The sequence below is a fragment of the Nematostella vectensis genome, chromosome 2, assembly GCF_932526225.1.
Source record: "Nematostella vectensis chromosome 2, jaNemVect1.1, whole genome shotgun sequence".
NCBI classification, from domain to species: Eukaryota; Metazoa; Cnidaria; class Anthozoa; order Actiniaria; family Edwardsiidae; genus Nematostella; species Nematostella vectensis.
Genome location: NC_064035.1, coordinates 6188818 through 6208778, shown reverse-complemented (window position 1 = coordinate 6208778; position 19961 = coordinate 6188818). Strand labels below are relative to the sequence as shown.

At 38.5% G+C, this 19961-nt stretch overlaps 3 protein-coding genes across 5 annotated transcripts; 2 read left to right on the top strand and 1 right to left on the bottom strand.

Annotated features, from left to right (window-relative positions):
• Window positions 1-2979: 2979 nt before the first annotated feature.
• LOC116601557 (uncharacterized protein K02A2.6-like) lies at window positions 2980-4152 on the top strand. The gene has a single exon (XM_032362469.2). The coding sequence runs from the start codon at window positions 2980-2982 to the stop codon at window positions 4150-4152; it is 1173 nt and encodes a 390-aa protein (XP_032218360.2).
• A 3165-nt stretch (window positions 4153-7317) lies between these two features.
• On the bottom strand, window positions 7318-11792 carry LOC5517877 (universal stress protein YxiE). Its single transcript, XM_001637813.3, has 4 exons — window positions 11617-11792; window positions 8892-8981; window positions 8543-8643; window positions 7318-7812 (listed from the first exon to the last, which is right to left on the bottom strand). Exons 1-4 carry the CDS (start codon window positions 11696-11698, stop codon window positions 7618-7620), a joined length of 468 nt encoding a protein of 155 aa, XP_001637863.2. The 5' UTR covers window positions 11699-11792; the 3' UTR covers window positions 7318-7617.
• Window positions 11793-11933: 141 nt separating this feature from the next.
• Window positions 11934-19321, top strand: LOC5517936 (formin-2). Of its 3 annotated transcripts, none has more exons than XM_032362437.2 (7): window positions 11934-12259; window positions 12470-13224; window positions 14274-14620; window positions 15356-15565; window positions 16044-16250; window positions 16931-17196; window positions 18235-19321. In XM_032362437.2, the coding sequence occupies exons 2-7, from the start codon at window positions 12498-12500 to the stop codon at window positions 18482-18484; spliced, it is 2007 nt and encodes a 668-aa protein (XP_032218328.2). In that variant the 5' UTR covers window positions 11934-12259; window positions 12470-12497; the 3' UTR covers window positions 18485-19321. The 3 variants fall into 3 exon arrangements, with proteins under 3 accessions (XP_032218328.2, XP_048579614.1, XP_032218327.2); XM_048723657.1 differs by having other exon boundaries at window positions 11934-12330; window positions 12470-13173; XM_032362436.2 differs by having other exon boundaries at window positions 11934-12330.
• The last annotated feature ends 640 nt before the right edge of the window (window positions 19322-19961 follow it).

The following is a 19961-nucleotide window of genomic DNA, read 5'->3' as shown; positions in this document are numbered from 1 at the left end:
TCTGCTTCTTATAAAATCAGGCAAGCTAGAATTGTAAATCAGATGATGCTTGATATTTTTCTTGATCATGACTACCTGTGATTACACTGTTTGCGTGGGTGGTCCTTGTGGCCCTAGTGTCGATTGCTCGAGAAATTCAAAGTGCGTTCTTCTGAAAGACTGTAACAAGGATATTCATGGACACAAGAAGCTGCTTAACATATCAGACAAGTCTCTTCAAACTGAGTTTGAACTTCTTCTTTGCTAGAGCTGGTAAGTGAATCATGATTTAACGACCGGAGTATTTGTTAAGCCCGCGCGTAGGTGACACTTGAAACGCAAATGTAATCACAGGTAGCCCAGGCAATGGTTGCTTGTTCGTAGCTTGGAATTCGGCTGTTCTGAGAGGGGAACGAGTAAAGCGACGACGAGTAAAATGAGTTCTCTAATAAAAATCTGACTACCCCCGAAAGAACAAAGGTGGATTTTTTATGCCTTTGCAGTATCTTCACGGGACTTTTATCGTCGGATTTGGCTACGTACCAGGGTTATTTAGCTTATCCTTTATAGTTTTGTCTACAAATAGCACTTCCATTGGGAACCGAAAGACCTTCGGCCGTTGTGGGGGGATGCGTTCGCACCCCCAGCATCCCCCCCCTCCCCCCCTGGGTACGGGACTGCATTTTGCTTGTTCTCTGAACATATTTTTGGGGAGTCCCTATTTCAACTCAACTCCCGTTTGGTAGACTCGACTTCTTTATCACGCACTTCAGCTTTCCTTATATTCTGATATTAGTTTATGTGTGTGCCGATGTTGTGTGTGTGTGTGTGTGGGGGGGGATATGCGACCGAGATTTCTTTTTCATTACGTATTTTGCGCAAAAGTACAGACTTGCTCACAGGCTAAAACATCCCTCGCATTAAAACAATGTCAATTAGCATTATATCTTTCGTTTAGCAAAAGTATTATTTTACCCCTCAAACACGTGGAGTAGATCGTCGTCTGTAGAGGAATCATAGACATGTTCATTCAATCTGTCGCAAGCTCCAACTGAATTTGTAACCCTTTTCCAGGCAATCTTGTTGGCATTGCACAGTTGTTGGTCTTGTTATATCAAGCAAAGTAGCCAATAACAAGTTACTGTTCTCACGGCAATCTACGATTGTGCTTGTGCATAGCGGCTTTTGTTTTCGTCTTAATACAATGCAGGGAAGTAGCCAATAGAGGGTTACTTTTCTAACGGCAATCAACAGTTTCCATTGAGTTAACTGACAGCTCAGTGTTTGGACAGAGTGATATTTGTTTTCTCTTGCTACAAAGTAGCGAAGCAGCCCATTTAAAGTCACTATTCTCACGGTAGTTGCCAATTTTCCAGCTACCGATTTTTAAACTACTACAGTCACCTGGGGCAAGTCGGAAATTTTGCGCAAAGTCCGTAATGAAAAAGAAACTCTGTCCCACCGGCGCCCCGCAACAACGGCACACTTGCCCTAAGGACTCCCACGCAAAATGTAAGCAAGCTTTTTTTCTTTGACGACAATTTTTTATTTTATCTAATAAATAAATAAAACCGGTCCGCCGAGGTCTGTGAAGGTCTGGTCTGCATTTTACAGAGACCCGCTCCCATTATTGATACAATTTAAGCAGTAATCAAGCAGTGCTCATGAGCACACAACTAATATGCAGATAAACGTAAATACGTATACAATTTTTACTCTTACGCCTAAGTTCTTTACCAAATCATCAGAAGTTTTTGAAAACAGACAAACAAGACATGACTTTTTATCAAATATGGTTTTCTAATAAAGAAAGACTAAGACTCTAAACTGTCTGTTCTTATGGGGATTAGGATACCTGTGGAAAGTCACGCATTCTCATCTGGCAGACCGCTGATCAGTTGTTGACACTTGAAACCAGACTCGTGTTCAAGTACTTGACCTTTGCATTGAAATTAATCTTACAAATCGGCCTTTTCCCTAGAAACCTCTTGGCAGAAGGTAAGAACTGATGTGCTTGAATATCTTTTACTTCAATGAAGCGTAAAGAAACTTTAAAACCCAAACAAATCCTTCAAAGTTTGCCATTCCGGCAGGCGTTCTGAACTGAAGTATGTACAAAATAGCAAATATTTTTCATTGTAATGTCTTTATTGACTTCCAGTAGCTTCCAAGGATGAACCAAGACTATTATACAGCATCTAAAATAAGAATACAGCAAGGATAGAGTTTATTTTCTGTGATTTGTCTTCCGTACAAACAGGTATGTGTATCTAATAAAGACGGCTTTCAAGAAAATCGTGTGTTATTTGAGTTCGACATGGGGTTGCGTTCGGCTTCATTATAATTCGGGAATTTGATTCCCCCAATTTTTTATTTGCTGAATCGAAAGAAATAACACCAATCTTTGCTCAAAGTGCAAAATTTCTGCGAAAATCCACGTACCATTGGATTTATAAGCCCCTAATTTAGACTAATATTTTAGTCGACGTTTTTTGTTGACATGTTTAGACAGCAATAAAATATATTTTTTCTTGCCGGAAAAAGTAAAGAAACCACTCGTTTTATACCTTATCCACTCCTTTCTAAGGATCTGTAGCGCTTTTTAAAATTCCGCATATATTTAGATATAATTTTACGATTTTGTTTGAAAGGTGAAAAATGCCCCGAAATCGGCGATTTTATAGGCAAAATCGTAAATTCGGTTTTTCTCGAAAAATATTTATTGTTTGTAACTCAAACTTTTTTACCATGATAAGAGAACCAGGGGCTAACTTTAAACCAATTTTGGGCGATTTTGAAATTTCGTATTTGGAACTCCTCAGTTGAATCTAAGGGACTGGTGCACTTAAAACAAATCGAGGAATTAGAAGAACACAGCGAATCAGTCCTAGAGTCCCTACCTGCAACGGAACGGCGCCTCAAAGAAGCCAGGAAGCCCAGGACTGCGACGCCATATGCAAGCAGGTGAAGACCTACTGCTTAGAAGGATGGCCTCCCATTATGCCATCCCTACCACTCCTAAAGCCATACTGGGAAAAGAAGCAACACTTGACGGTCAACCGAGGAATCCTGATGTATGATCACAGGCTAGTTATTCCCTCAAGCATGCAACTAGAGATGCTGGAGACCATTCATGAAGGCCATCTTGGCATTACCAAGTGCCAAGGGCGCGCGAGCTCCTCGGTGTGGTGGCCGCTCATAACCAAACAGATAGAAGCAACGGTCAACAGATGCCAAACTTGCGCCAAACTCAGACCAGAGCGAAGAGAACCCCTTATGGCGCTGTCTTTCCCAAACCTACCATGGAGCCGGGTCGGTACAGACCTCTTTGAACTAGAGCAGACCGACCACCTTATCGTTGTCGACTACGCAAGCCGATGGTTTGAAATCCGAAAGCTAGGATCAACTACCTCAGCTGCAGTCAAGCGCCACATGTGCGAGATCTTTGCTCTGCACGGAATACCGGATACAGTCTTCTCGGATAACGGACCCCAGTATGTTAGCCAGGAATTTACCAAATTTGCCAAGGACATGGGGTTCACCCACATCACCTCCTCTCCACACTGCCCACAAGCAAATGGTGAGGTCGAGAGAGCGGTTCAGACCGCCAAGAACATCCTGCGGAAGAACACAAACCCACATCTTGGTCTCCTAGCATACCGTTCTGCCCCCCTGGCAAATGGCCTAACCCCTAGTGAGATTCTGATGGGGCGGAAACTGCGTAACAAGTTGCCATCGGTCCCCGAGAACCTAAGACCACGAAAGATCGACCAAGAGCAGCTGCTTAAGAGAGAACAAGAATATCAAGAGCGCTACTCCAGTAACTACAACTCTCGCCACAGGGCTGTGGAACTCCCAACACTCCACCAAGGAGACAAGGTGTTCATAAGGGACCAGCAAAGGTACGGAGAGATAGAGAAGAAACTTGCAAGCCCGAGATCCTACCAACTGGTAACAGAAAATGGCTCAGGGATCAGAAGGAACAGAAGAGCGTTAGTCCATGAACCAGTGGCGACGTCTGGAGAGTCCAGCTCCCTACCGAGCCCTTCCAACCGACCACCAGTACGCGAAGGAGGAGAAGGATCGCCAGGACCTGCTGCGTCTAAGGCAGTAGTTAGAAGGTCGGGCAGACTTTTAAAGCCCACTAATAATCCAGACATGATTTTCTATTAGTTGGACGTTCACAAGTGTCACTGAACACCTGATTATGATGATTATTTAGTGTGCATGCAAATTAGCATTTAGACCGTTCCAATTCAAGTTTGTTAGTTATAAGTTTATGGACATGATCTTGTGTAAACTGAAAGGGGGATGTTGTATTATGTATGATTGCGTGACATTGTATGACGTCACGGTTTAGAGATAATAAAGTCACTTAGCACTTAACCGTCGTACAATAGTTGCACTAAAGAGCTTACTTAACTAGTGAACTAGAAATGCATGACATGCAACTACAATCTGTGACAAATCCCTACCTTAATGACATCACACAGGAAAAAGCTACAGCTACTATGTGGCACTACAATATTGCAGCCACTGCCAATATTACAATGAGCAGCTCAGTCCAACATGATACCAAAAGATTAACAATTGACACATATTAATTGTGCGAAGGCCCTAAAAACCATTAAATGAAAAGGCAAATGGAAACCACTCATTTAATGCTACATCAATATTTTAGCTGAGACCCAAACAGTCGTGCTAATGAAGAAGAAAAAACAAAACAGATGAAAAAAATGAAACAGTCAGAAAACATGAATAAAGCAAAAACAAGGGGAAGCATTCTATTATGATGTGCTTGGGATGATATTCCTATATCTCACAAACAATATAACCAAAATAATAGTAAGCCATATTGGTCCAGTCTTGTTGTAGTCACCACAATCACATACCTGCCAACTCTCCCGGTTTTACCGGTTTTTTATCAAATCTCCCGGTTTATGACCAAATTTTAATTAGTCGAGATGTTTTTGAAGTAAAAGTTGGATTTTAGCCACAAACTTATGCAATTCTTATAGTTTGTATTCAAGTTATGACGTTTTCAGGTTTTTCGAGAATGAGCCTTTTCCAGGCGTTTTTTGTAAATCACAGGACTACTCACGCAATACTGAAATGCTTGCTGGACCAATCAAGTTTGACCATTTTCGCGCGAATTGTTGAGAATTTGGCTCTACTTTGGAGCCGTTTTTGCGCGAGTTTTAAAGTTGGCGTTGTAAATCATGCCGGCTACAAACTTCAAGGCTCATCAAAGAGAATTTTAAGGCGCTCTGTCAGGGGCGTACGCAGTATTTTAACAAGTTGCAGTCAAAGCATTCAAAAGCTGAATGAGGGCGTGGCCCCTCATCCCGGATCCCCGTGAAGATTTCATAGCTCCCGCTTTTGGGTTTGAAATTGGCGTCAATGCGTCAGACTTTTGAGAATATTACACGATCCTCTGTCATCCTCGATCTGAAATAGGACTTCATTCGTCGCGTGGCACTGAACGACATAACAATATGTTTGGAAATCATCTGTAGACTACCATGATTAAGAATATTATAGTTTTTATCCTTATCATATATATAAAACTACGTACATAAAAATGAATGAGTAAACATTTGATATTTTCCCCTCGTTATGAAAATAAGGTCGCCAAATTTTTTTTTCAGTCCAGTAACTGCAGGCCTATAGGCTACGTACGCCCCTGTCTGTGGTCAGGATATGATGGAATTAAAATGCTGGCCTATCAAAAAGTAGTTGAAATTGAAGCTCTTGACATCGAACCATTATTAGTCATGTCAATGTAGTGTTTTACCCAAAAGTAATGCAACACAAGTAATTTCGAAAGTTCTCAAGAGTTCTTGTGGGGGAACATCTCGAAAATTTCGATCAAAGTTTCCCCATTTTATCAATTTATCAAATAGATAGAAACTGAGATTCTACATTCCTTTTATCGATTGAATAAAATATTCTGAATATTTGTTACAAAATTGAATTAATTTTTCGAAAACAGTCTTTACTTATAATTTTTTTTTTATTCGCTTCGCCACAGGGTACCCAAAAACAATAAGAGAACCAAGGAACACACACATCTTTGAGCAAAACCCTTGTGATTTGCTTATCCCAACCCCACCCCCCCTCTCATCCCGTACCCCCTTCCCTCCCCCCTAAAATATTTTCCCGGTTTTTCAAGTCTGGGGGTTGGCAGGTATGCAATCATTCCATTCATTTTTAAAAGGCAATAGGACATTTTTAATCAGCAACATATTAGTGATTGGCCAGAAAAGGATTTATCTGGTGCTATAGCAATTATGTATCCACAATTTGTGTAACCAGATGTGGGTGGATATCACATGACTGCTGCCTTATATGGCATTTTGTTTTTATTGGGACTGCTAAAAAGCCATGTCAGTCAATAGCCATTGGCATCACGTGAAATCCTTTCTACAATAAGGTAATCCACTGCTTTTAATTCCCATAGATCTCATGTTAATGTTCTACTTTGTGAATAAATAGGACTAATAACAAGAATGTCAGACCCTTTTTTTCAACAAACGGTTGGAATGTTATTCCAGAAAATGTCCAGAATGGAATGGAATGCAGTTGTCATGTTACTAACAACACCTCTGCAAAATAGACATGACAGAAAAACCTGGAAAACGCACAATTCCAGATAGAGAGAGAAGACACAAATATCTTACAATGGCTATAGGTACCTTGTATTACGGACTGATTCTCAAAGCCCAAATAACGCGAGGCCGAAGTGCACATAACCAGATTTTGGCTTTTGTTAGCAATGGCCCCAAACCTTTCCAATTCCCACAATCCTCTGGATTCATGGGGTGGGGGCTGTACTAGTGATTAATATTGAGGGGAATACATCACCTAGACATATTGTAGTCTTAATGTTTTTTTTTACAAAAATTCCATCAGTCCGCCATTGCGTTGCTTTGATTTTTTTTCATCTTACTGTCAATCTTTTAAGAGGATTAAAAAACGCAAATAATACATAAACAGGGGAGCAGCCTCGAGAAAAAAAAGGAGCAAAGGCAAGAGAAATACCGATAAGATTTAGAAAAAAATAAATATGAAAGTTTCTTTAGAAGGAAAACTGCAGGCATAAAAAGTTCACCCCCCTCCAAAATGGTCTGGTCCAACCATGATGAAACTCCAGAGCGATAGATATTACAGGTTGGGACCAGAGTAAGCTAAGAAATGATAGGATCTTCCACCTTGCTTGTTTGTGGGATCTGAAGATCAGCACTTCCACAAATGCCATAATAGCCTAATTTGAAAAAAATTTTGTAATAAAGCAAACTTCCTTAGCACATACGGTATTATACACCCATGAAGACTGTCTCAAAGAATGAACCAATTTTATTGATAGCACAACACCTAGTACATCTCTCTTTTTTCCTAATCACACAATGCACAGCTAACACACTTACAGTTTGCATATACAGTATAAGTAATTCAAAAATGTATAAAATGTAAAATTCATAACCAAGTGTAAATAACTTCTCAACTACTCCAACATTTAACAAGCCTTTTTTGGAACCCATTAAAGAAATTTTGGCCAGTGCATTTTAGGTTTGTAAGAATGTGATGTAATACATGGCTTTAAATGTTTGAAAGGTTGATCAGCCATAACAAATACTTCTATTTTTTAGGTATAATAATGGTTGGAACATGTGCATGGTGCAGCACATAGTCACTGACACTTCCTAAGATGGTGCGGCGGATGGACCCTAACCCACGACTACCCATTAAGATCAGGTCACAGTGTTCATCTTTGCTGCATTGACAAATTGTTTCACCTGGCTTCCCTCCTCTCACTTCAATCTTGGCCCTAAGCTGAAGGTGAAAATAACAATAAGCAAAAGTAGACCCAGAAATTTCCTTAAGGTGACTTGACCCAGTATTTTCATAAGGGTACCACTTATTTTATAATCACTAATGCCAAGACATGTCAACTAGTATTTTCATAGGGGTACCAATTATTTTATAATCTTCAATGCCAAGTACCAATTATTTCAATTGTTTAAGACACTTCAAGCCGTGTTACATGTCTATTGTATCCAATAAATAACAAAGATTGAAACCTAATACAAGATAGAAAATCTGGAATCTGAATAGTTATTAGGTGATTAAAGGACCCATCCTATTTTCATCTATAATGACCCTTAATTTTTTACCAGATTTAGAAATGCTTGTCTTGCGATAAGGGTGGTTTAGAAAAATTTGGATTTTTTTATCTGTTTCAAAAACCAAAATATATAAATGAAATATTAATGTGCAAAAGCATATCCTAAAATATGGCAGAAAGTTTTCACTTTTTGATTTTTCCTTACTGATTTCGGATATGTCTTGAATTACATCAAATTTGTGATCATTAGACATGAGACAAATCACACTTGCCTGTCCCTAAACATCAAAATATTATTTATCCTAGAATGTGCGCATTATATGCTATTGCACTGTTGCAACTGAGGTTGTGTCACGCACGCAGTTATCTGTTTAATTATTAAATAGCATTATTACTGACTAGTTGTTAACTAAAATCAACATGGAATAAGAGACTTACTGAAGCTGTCTCTGCCTTGGTTTTATACTTCTCCTCTAGAGCTTTCACCTCTTTGAAGCCCTTATTCATCTCATTCTTAAATTCATCATCAACTAGACCATCTAAAATCATAACAATGTTAAGAAAATTCTACATCTTAGGCAGGAGTCATTTTCATATGTTGTAAGAAAGTTGGTAAGTGCTAAATTCAAAACCTGCTTCCGGACAAAACACCCATGACTTCACACAACGACAACAGGGTTTTTCTTTTGAAAAATTCAACAACAAAACACAAGGGGTGTGCAGACATCCCCCATCTTCCCATACAAACCCATTCCTGTATTGATCTATAACAAAAAAGTTTACTCACGTGAGGACACCTTAGTCTGAATAGCTGCAGAGTCAAGGACATGAACCAATATTAATTCATCCTCTTCATGGTGCATATTGTTTACATACCCTGCAAAAGAGACAAGAGATGGAGATCTTTCTCATTTCCACTGTTGATCAAAATAAATGTTGCTCTTGTTGGGATTGGGGGGCTGTAGGTAGAGATTGTATGTTAAAGAGGGGGCAGGCGGGGTACCCACACACACACACACACTCCTAGTTGTTGTGTCACAGCAATACACAAAGCAAGTAGAGTATGACTGAATTGTTACAAAGTCTGGCACAAGCAAAAAAATGTCCACACATCTAAGCCATCCAATTATCGATTTATCACAGGTCATTAGCTCTGTAAAAGCCACTTAAATCATTTCATATTTTTTTAGCTATCTAATGAGATTTGTTTGTGGCAGTAGCAGATCTAGGGGGAGGGTTTAGGGGTCTTTACCCCCTAAGAACAAAAGTGCCCAGGAAATAGAGAAGTTAGAGCACCGGCATAATGTTTCCTGATTGGTGCACATTTTATTAATTAAACTTTGTCAGAGCCACACACCCCTTTTGCAAAAAACTAGACCTGCCTGTGTGGTAGTGGTTATACAAAAACATGCATTGTCTTTGGAAGAAATTAATCTTATCAAAATTAAGGATGAATGTTTTCAAGCCATTTGTAAATTAAGGAATCTGTAATTTGGAAACAATGGATATCCCCATTCCTCCAGCAATATTTGTCACTTTTATGCATTAGATTAGATCAGAACCAGTTTATTAGTTGTGGTTTGAGGTCCTTTTGTTGTGAAAATGAGTCGAAAATAATTTTCATCTCTACCTCTTTGCTTTCTCTTCCTTTAGTTATTTCACACCATTTAAAACACACAATCGATACAAGTTTTTTGACTGCATTCTGTCATCTTTTTTGCTCCCATTCATTTATAAGTGTATCCCATTTCCCACTGTTTTGTTCATAAGAAAGAAAAAGTTTAGCATCCAATAATTAAGCCATTTTTCGGCCTCTTGAGTGTTAAGAAACCAAGTTGCATTAATGCATAGCCCTTACATATAGCCCTTACACATAGCCCTTACACATAGCCCTTACACATAGCCCTTACACATAGCCCTTACAGTTAATTTCACAAAACTTCTCTATGGGGAGTTGGGAACTTCGTTGGGTAGTTGGAAACCCAAGGTTGCGATCCCAAGTTCGCAACCTAATCTCCCAACTTCAAATTTAAGGTTGGGCCCTTCAAAATGAGTTAGAAAAATATAAATTCGAGAAAGATGATGTAATAGAAATTAGACTATTACACTGTAAAGTTTGTTATTTGCTGAGAGCTAAAAATAAGCTTCACGTTCACACGCACTGCTTCCAAACAATCAAATTGGCATTTTCAGAAAAAAGTGGTGACTAGAAATAGAAAAAATTTATTCAATATAAAGTAGTCTCACGAATATGTGTTGGCATTTTTAGCCCCGTACTTGCCTCATAAAAGGATTTCTCTCCATTTTTAAGGGCCCAACCTTAAAATCAAAATTGGGAACTTAGGTTGCGAACTTGGGTTCTTGGCATTACTAGTTCCCAAATTCCCAACGTTCCCAGCCCCCCTCGGAAAAGTATTGTGAAATTAACTGTAAGCCAATAGCTTCTGCATACTAAGGTTTCATTACTCAGAGTTTCAAATAATTGTAAATTTCAAATTTAGTGAAAATTCATACCATAATTGTACCACATTCTCCCTACTCACTTGAGACTCACTTGAGAAATAATTTAATTAAACACTTTCAAAATTCATTGGGTGTCAGGATGAACATGAGCCAATAATGTTTGCCGAAAAAGGCACTAAAACAAATATCCTTCTTGGCAGAATTATCAACGCTGTATCACTTATATATCTCTTGATCAACACGAAATATACTCTGACAATTAAAATAAAAAAAATGAATAGAATCACTGCAACCCCTTCCAAACTTCACATCTGCTGTTATTAAAGGTTGCGCTCGGGTGCAGATTTGATGCACACCAACACGAAATTATTAATGATAATGGCGCGGTGATTTTATTTCCGAAAAAATTAATGCTGATATGAAAGTTCGAAGGACGCGCCAGCAAATTAATAATGTGTACAAGTCTAATCTTATTTGAAACATGCAACACTTTTCAAGACAATATATTTTTAGCTTAAAAATGATGTTGATTCTTGTGCATCAAAGATATGCGAGTGTATAATAAGCCCAACAGATGCATTACAACACTGCTGCGAAGCGAAGTAAAGTGCGTTTGGTTCATCTAAGATTGTGTACAGCATAATCTAATTCTATAATGAGGCCAAGGCTACTGATTAGAGAAGAATAAAGAGGAGAGAAATCAGACAACAATAGCTCGTGTAACACTAAGGAAGGTAAAATACAGCTTATTTCGTACTTAAAAGTGTTCATCTCAATAGGAGGGATAAACTAGAATTCGAACTGACTGCATTGCTAGTTTATTCATTTGCCTACTTAAAAGAATCTAACTTACACATTCAAGAGTAATGAGTATGAAATTTCGAGCACGAAATAATCCAGGTTGACCAACCTAATCCTTTATGCCGGTAAAAGCATTCCATCTCGCGACAAAGGAACTGAGGTCGTTAAGATGGTATTTGCGTGCGAAGGCAAGCTTTAGAACCACTACTTTAGAATGACTCTATTCAACGCCTATACAATACACTTACACTCGAAAGCATCTTCGCTGTGCTTGCTTGAGTCTATAGGGAGAAGGATTCTCCTAACCTTCTTGGGTTCTTCCGAGGCCATGTCTAAATATTACACCAGAAAAATGGAGAAGCAGAGGTAAAGGTGAAGTACTTCGCTCAGTTGACTGCGCGATGAGCAAATGCACGCCTCGTCCAGCTTCGTCCCAGTACGTGACGTCGCCGTGACGTCACGTGAAACCCAATACACAAAAATAGGAGACCTAGGGAGTAATGGTTCCGAAAAAGAATACACTATGTAGAAAAAAATAATTCTCGATTGATATACTTTGGTATAAGTTGTCTGAAGTAGTCTAAAAGGGAATTTTTACGACGCCAGCGAAGCAAAATAAAAAGGCAATCATGATTCAGATACCTGTGGTTACTCTAGTAGACTAGGTCGAGCTCATTTGCATACAGGTGCACGGGATTTCCATCAACATTATGGCTTCTTGAACGAGAGCAACGCCCGGCAAACTATCAGCCTTTAACCGACCTTCACTGCTAACAAGATCGTTACTCCAACCACATAAGGAAGGTCCGTGGCAGATTATGACATGGGGACGTCATCCGTAGCAGGGTTCGTGCAAAGAATATTCGAGAGACGGCTGTAGCCACAAGACATGTGAGGTTCCTCTCTACTTAGTACCAGTGCTCCTTTCTTGATCTTTTTCCAAAGAGTACCTTAAGCACCAGGTACTGTTTACAATAAAGTAGCTTGACAAAATTCAAGCTAATTGCCCTTGAAACCTTGATTTCCTAGTGATGATAAGGCCTAGCCTAGCTGAAAGGATAACTTCCAAAAAAATTAAATGGCTATTATTTTTGTTTTTAGTAAAAGCAATACAGTGCAAGCGTCAGTGATGCAGTGTAGTTATGGGGCAGGTGTCAAGCAGACATCTGTAGTGAATGGACAAAATTCTCCTAACACCCCACCATGCAGCCCGTCACGTAACGTCAACAAACCAACCAACAAGCACTTCAGCTTGGTTAAACCTCCACCCTTACCTCCCCCTCCTGCAGAGTCTGTACTACATCCGACAGCTCCATCTGTTGTGCAGAAGACAGATACAAGTTTGGGTCAATCCTATTTGAGTAAACTGTCTTCACCTCAAAAGAAGCCACTAGAAGATCTAGTTGCTGTGGAATGTGCTGAGCCCTCCTCCAAGCTTTCATCTTCAGCAACCCCTCACGAGAAAAGCTCTTCAATCCCAGTACTACTGACTACAGCAGATGAACAAACAAGAACAACAACCTCACAAGAGCAGGAAAAATTAAAGAAAGTCCCGCCTCCACCACCACCATTACCAGTTATAGAAGGAAGTAGTCTGTCAGTACCACCACCACCACCACCACCACCACCACCATTATTATCTGGCACATTACCTATGCCACCTCCACCACCACCACCTCCACCAGGATGTGCTGGGCTACCCCCTCCGCCACCATCACCTCAACCAGGATGTGCTGGGCTACCCCCTCCGCCACCACCACCTCCACCAGGATGTGCTGGGCTACCCCCTCCACCACCACCTATTGGTATGAGGTTACCACAGCAATCAGTGTGCAGAAAGAAAATCATTAAACCTGGTATGAAGTAGCAAAGCTTACTATTGTGTTAAGAATTTAAACATCATTGATAGCCACTTAGTAAATTTTTGAAAGTTAGCAAATCAGGATGCAAGAAAAGTATTTTGTGTTTGACAAGAATAATTACCCAATGGAAAAAAGTTCATAGCACTAAAATACTGTGGATCTATATTTCTTATACACCGATTGGCTAGTTTTCAATTGGTATGGTTAAAGATTAGATATTAAAGAATACTTTTTAAATGCAAAAAATACAAACACCAGTTAAAAAGCGCAGCATCAGGGAAGGAGACAGGAAATAGGTTTCCAAGGTAAATTGAACTGAGTTTAGCGGGCTCTGCAGATAACATATCCCCAGGCCCAGTTTATTAGCTAGGCGAGTTTCAGAGCTTCATTCTGCATACATGGGTGAAAATGTTGACAAAATTAGAATGCTTGTATTGTTTTGTGTGAAAAAGTATTTCACCTATACACACTATGAAGCAAAGTACAGTAAAACCCACATGTAAGAACCTAGTTTTTTTCAAGTTTGGCAAAACGTGTTCTTATATTTTGGGGTACTTACTAAGAATAAAGGCAAAATAGGTTCTTATTAGGTTCTTAATTTTGCTTAATCAATAGTGGATTCATAATACCCAAGTTTGACTGATTACATAGCCAATTTGATACAGAGATATCCTACTGTATATATGTTGTATCTGTAATCTTATCTTAATGGAACAGTAAAATGTTTAGCAAATTTATATTTTAAAGCCCCATAATTGGTTTCATTTTCATTGGAGTAACCCATCAAAAGAACCTTTTGATTTTTTAGGGTTAGTAGGTTCTCATATTTTGGGGTATAAAAATCCAATATTTCTGCCTTAGGTTCTTAAATCACTAGGTTCCTACACGAGGGTTTTTACTGTAATTCACAACCTTAATTTGTGCATCAAGTTATCTCACGTGCCGTAAAATTTAGGAAGACAAAAAACACACATGATTTTTTTAGCTGTAAACCAAGGAGAAGCTAGCTTTAAACTTTAAACATCTCTTTCATTTGGTTGCAGATGTTCCAATGAAGCCACTATTTTGGAAACGCATTCAGCTAAAAAAACCACAACCAGAACCTTACACAACACTCTGGGAAAATCTGATAGAACCAGATATCAACACGTCAGAGTTTGCCAAATGCTTCTCAAAGGTTGAGAGGAAGAAGGAAGGAAAGCTTGTTTCCTCAAATTCAATGAGCAAGCTTAAACAAAAAGTTGTTCACCTACTTGAGAGCAAACGATCCCAGGGTATCGGAATCTTGCTGAGCTCTTTGCATGCTAACTTGGATGAGATCAAAGACTCTCTCTACAAAATGGACACATCTGTTATTGACTATGAAAACCTCAAAGCACTTTATGAAAACGTAAGTTCCCTACATTTGCATTTTGTGTAAATCCTGCACAAAAATGTGTACATTGCTAATAATATCTGTTCATGAAAAGAGAATCAGACTTTGAGACCTAACACATTGTGTACAAATGTGAATTGAATTCTATAAGACAGTTATCAGATGCCACCACTCATTTCATGGTTACCTACTCTTTTCATATATACTATGTGGCAGCTAGCAAACACCAGCACTCATTCAATGGTTACCTACTCTTTCCATATACTATGTGACAGCTATCAAACACCAGAACTTCATGGTTACCTACTCTTTCCATATACTATGTGACAGCTATCAAACACCACCACTGACATTTCATGGTTACGCTCTTTCCATATACTATGTGACAGCTATCAAACACCAGCACTCATTTCATGGTTTCCTACTCTTTCCATTTACTATGTTGCAGCTATCAAACACCAGCACTTATTTCATGGTTACCTACTCTTTCCATATACTATGTGGCAGCTATCAAACACCACCACTCATTTCATGGTTACCTACTCTTTCCATATACTATGTGGCAGCTATTAAACACCAGCACTCATTTCATGGTTACCTACTCTTTCCACATACAATGTGGCAGCTATCAGATAAGAGCACTCATTTCATGGTTACCTATTCTTTTTATATATATTACAAGGCAGCTATCAGACACCAGACAATGTTCTACACCAACATCCTTTACATGATTATTTATTCTATCCATAGAGGGGAACAAAAGAAGAGCTAAGCACGATTGAACAATACTTAGAGGATAACCCAGATGCTATACTTGATCGACCTGAGCAATTCCTTCTTGATGTCTCCAAGATTGTGTGCTATGAAGAGCGGCTAGCTTGCCTGATTGCAAGGACTACTGTCAGGGATGGCCTTGAGGAAATCGGACAGATGCTAACAAATTTCAGACTCGTTTGTGAAGTAAGTCAGCAAGATATCTCAAAAACTATTATTTTAAGCACCTTCTTAGTAATTTATTTACAGATTTGTACTTGATAAGCATGGTTTAAATTACTATTTTACTATCCCTATTCAGTCAATGTCAGTCGTAGGCATGTCTTTTGGGGTCAACAAGGGTCAACTAATCATGAGACATGTTGTGAGTGGTCGTTGCTAGTTAGATATGGCTTTTGAGATTAAACATCCATTTCCAAGATTCATTGTTTAATCTATTTTATAAAACATAATTTTTATTGCATGCACTGATAAGAAATGTTGCAAATTGCAGTTCTACTAATTATTAATACAGATACATCATAAATTAGTTTTTTTCATCGTCTTTCTTTCAATTAATTGCTATAAGCAGCGGTGCAGAAGAACTCCCATTCATAGTTTGCATTGTTTATTGTGGTTTAAAACGGGACATTACAGTAAGATTAAAGATTTTTTTTATTTTTAGGAGCTTCAAAAAGGCAAAAATGTGCATAACATCATGGGACTTATTTTGGCATTTGGTAATTTTATGAATGGAGGAAATATAGCACGTGGACAAGCAGATGGTTTTGATCTTGAAATCATACCAAAGCTTAAGGATGTCAAGTCCAGGAACAACACATCAAACCTACTCTGCTACCTTGTCCAGGAATATGTCATGATCTTTGATAAGGTAGGACTAACAGGTATATCTATCTCCTCCATTGTACAGGAGTAAACATGATCTTTGATGAGTTTTTTTATCCAAATAAAAAAATAGAAATGTAATTTAAACCAATTATAAAATTTGTCAAAACCTTCTTGGAAAAAGTATATCCTTAGCTGTACCTTTCTAAACTCTTCCTTGCTTATCTTGTCTGCTGCGCACGGGGCAGAACTTTATAGTGAGTAGATTGTAGAGCAATGGAATGTAAAAGGGTAAGTGATAAGAGTGTAGGTGGTGCAGTTGGCAGTGTCGCTCTGCGGTGCATGTGCCTCTCGCCACTCTGTTCTGGGTTATGTGATTCCCAGCAGTTGTGATGTGTGTGTTCTCTGAATTGAGTAAGTTGGTTCTTGCTTTCGCTTCAAGAGTTTTTCTCAGGGGTTCCTCCCTCAACAAAAATCAACAATTTTGATCTAAGCTGCATTCCGTGGTCAGACATGAATTATCTGGTGGCTGCCTAAGGCATTTTCTATGCCTTCAACTCAACCATGTTGTATCTGCACTCTAATAATTCAGCATTCCAGCTTCAGGGAGGGTAATTATTGATTTAATTATTTCCAAATACAGCCATCCTTCGCTAAGAGGGTTAGCTTCTCAAATGCATTAATTTATTATTTATAAATAACATTGAGCTATCATCTGCCATCTAGGATGCTGGGACACTATCTGCAAAGTTTCCTTTGCCAGAGCCTGCAGACCTTCAGTCAGCTTCTCAAGTCAGCTTTGATGATGTGCAGGCTGACCTCAGGAATATAGAAAAAAAGATTGAGAGCTGTGATGTCATGGTTACTCGGGTACTGAGAGAGAGTGATGCTAATCTTGTGCAGCCTTTCAAAAAGATCATGAATAAGTTCTTGGTTGAAAATCGGAATGAACTTAAGGAGCAAATACAAGCCCTGGAAGACTGTCAAAAAAGGTAAGAAATCACAGGTAGCCCAGGCAATGGTTGCTTGTTTGTAGCTCGGAATTCGGCTGTTCTGAGAGGGGACGAGTAAAGCGTTTTTTTTGTGAAATGTTGTCAATAAAATTGCCTTAGAACTTAAAACATGCCTTGTGGTTGTCAAATTCATGTGTAGTACACGATTTGGGGGGGGGGGGGGGGGGGTTTCTCAACGGAATTTATGACTTCTCTCCAACTACTAAGGAAAGAAACAAGGTTGGAGGCGCCATTTTCGGTAGCACTCAAATACCGTCGAAATTCAAGAGGAAAAAACAACAAACAAAATATTTTTATCTCGCAGACCTATGCCAGGGTACACTTACGTTCGATATGTGACAAAACATCCGAGCTAAACTATTTCCCCTTGCCACTAGCCGTATTTTAAAACGAGAAAGTAGCCACAAGCATCCTTGACTGACGCCGTTGGACGACAGGTAGCCCAGGCAATGGTTGCTTGTTCGTAGCTCAGAATTCGGCTGATCTGAAATCAGGCTTTGAAAGTAGTTTTCTTATTTTTTGTTTGTAGTACAAACATTCAGAACAATACAAACATTTATAAATCAAAAGAGAAAGAAGGAAAAAAACTTTTAAAAATAGGGAGATAAAAAATAATGTTTTCAGTTTTTTTTTAGTTTCCTATTGAATTTAAGGTGTTTTTAAAGTTTTTCTAGTTCTCGTGGGATGTTGTACCAAATATCAGACTTTATTGTAGTTATCATTTTGGGATCCATATCTTGTGTTTTAGGAATGTATGGTCTTTGTGTACACCTATTTTAAATAAGATTGCACTCTGTGTGTCGTAACCAGCAGTGCCTCATGGGTATCAAAGAAGTAATGAAAGTAAGCGTAAATAAAAATAAACACTCTTTTAGAAAGATTTAGATGGGTTTTATTCCCACTGGAAATTTTTATGTACTCTCATCATCTTTGGTGTGTCCATACTTGATACCCTGAATTCTACTGCTGTTTTCCATAAGGGTTGTTCTGCAGTATTCACTTTATTTTTTTTTTCAGGTTTAGCGTTCTGTTGCCTTTTTTCTACAATCAGCTCCCTACACTAACTGCGCAAGAGTTCTTTGACATTTGGGTGAAGTTCACCTCTGATTTCAAAGTCATTTGGAAGAAAGAACAGCAAAGGATCTCCAAACAGCTCTATGAAAAAACTAAAAAGAAACTAAAAGAAAAGCAAGTTGAAAACATCTCCAAGAAGCCAATCTCCATCTCTGGATTAAAGTTAAAGATTGCTTACAAAAAAGGAAAATGAAAATGAAATTATTAATTATCTTTATGGTTTGAGTAATTAAGCCTTATTTGGTAATATTATTTATTTATCTGTGAATAAGACATATCACACTATTTTTTTTTCAGTTGAAAATTCAGTGCTTGATATGATATTATATATAATATATATTGAAATGATATAAGATGCATGAATCCTATTATATGGCAGTGCCATCTGTATATATATATATATATTTGTTTGACATCAGCTTAATGGTTTAGATTTGCATAATTAATCCTGGTGTGACATTACTTGTGCAGGCACAGTGTTCATAGCAGCTACAAATTAAATGTATAAATTTTTCCAGTAATTGATGTCATGTTCATAAAAAAATGGTTGAAAATTTGTTTTGTTAATAGGACCCTTTCTGCGTGATGTTGCCCATGTAACAAAGTGTTTCACGTAATTTATTAATTTGTTATATTTATTTATCATAAATACTTATATATTTATACTAATTTATATATTTATGTATATTCAATAACCTGCCATATAAGGCCCATTTTAAAAGTTTTTTTGGTGATGTCATGCTATTACAGTATAACAAAAGATTTAAATTAGCTTATTTAAACAAATATTTGGCTCTGCTATGATCCTAGTTTGATACATTGCAAGTAGCTTATTTGTACTTTTTTATGTTTCCAGTAAAGTTGCCAAAGTGACCCATAGATCGTACAGTTTATCAACATACGAGAAGATATGGTACATTGCAGATATATTTTTTCTAGCTCTTCTTTAGAATTATAATAGACCATATGCAAAGGTTCAAAAGATTGTAGTATCTGCCCAGTTGGGCAATAAATGAAAACTATAACCGTGCTGTTGATTGAAATTATATTTGACTCTTGATTAGTTAATTCATCCGAAGTGCTTGAATTTACTGGTGGTCCGGGGGGAGGCTCTGACAAAAACAGATGGGGGTGATCGTCGGGAAAATCAATTTAAACCCTAAGGGAAGGCACTTTGCGTTAGGCCAACAGCAATTCTTACCCCTAAGAGATGGAGAATTGGGTGTGGTCGGGGGAATCTCTAACCCCAAGAAAAAGCAGTATATGAAACAAAGACATTTTCAGTTTTCCTGAATTTCATTGCGGTTCTTGAGACATTGCCATCATGCACTTCTCTCTTCCGTTCTAATTGGCAGATGGACACCTTGTATTGTTAAAAAAGGCCGGAAGTATTAACCGATCAGTTGACTTGTGGTTTATTGTAATACGTTTCGGGCGATCGTTAGCTTGAGAAATACACAAGCACAATCGTAAAAAAAAAACTTAAAACACCCCCTAAAAGATGTGACGATCACCCCGTCTAATTTTCTGGAGAGTCCCTTCCCCCCCAGGGTTACTGGTATTGGTAAAGCTATATCAGGCCTATATGCTGGATTTAAGGGGTGGGGGGTATACTGTAGTCAAAGAAGCCGCGTGTCCTGCACTTACCGCATGGACGGGCGCGTGTAGAG

Bases quoted from the DNA above. Each gene is read 5' to 3' on its own strand.
- LOC116601557 (XM_032362469.2), top strand. From the start codon at position 2,980: ATGCCATCCCTACCACTCCTAAAGCCATACTGGGAAAAGAAGCAACAC.
- LOC5517877 (XM_001637813.3), bottom strand. From the start codon at position 11,698: ATGGCCTCGGAAGAACCCAAGAAGGTTAGGAGAATCCTTCTCCCTATA. The intron at 8,982-11,616 runs GTAAGTGTATTG...TCTCTTTTGCAG, and splicing joins CAGCGAAGATGCTTTCGAGT to GGTATGTAAACAATATGCAC. The intron at 8,644-8,891 runs GTGAGTAAACTT...TTATGATTTTAG, and splicing joins TCAGACTAAGGTGTCCTCAC to ATGGTCTAGTTGATGATGAA.
- LOC5517936 (XM_032362437.2), top strand. From the start codon at position 12,498: ATGCAGTGTAGTTATGGGGCAGGTGTCAAGCAGACATCTGTAGTGAAT. The intron at 13,225-14,273 runs GTATGAAGTAGC...ATTTGGTTGCAG, and splicing joins AAAGAAAATCATTAAACCTG to ATGTTCCAATGAAGCCACTA. The intron at 17,197-18,234 runs GTAAGAAATCAC...TTTTTTTTTCAG, and splicing joins CTGGAAGACTGTCAAAAAAG to GTTTAGCGTTCTGTTGCCTT.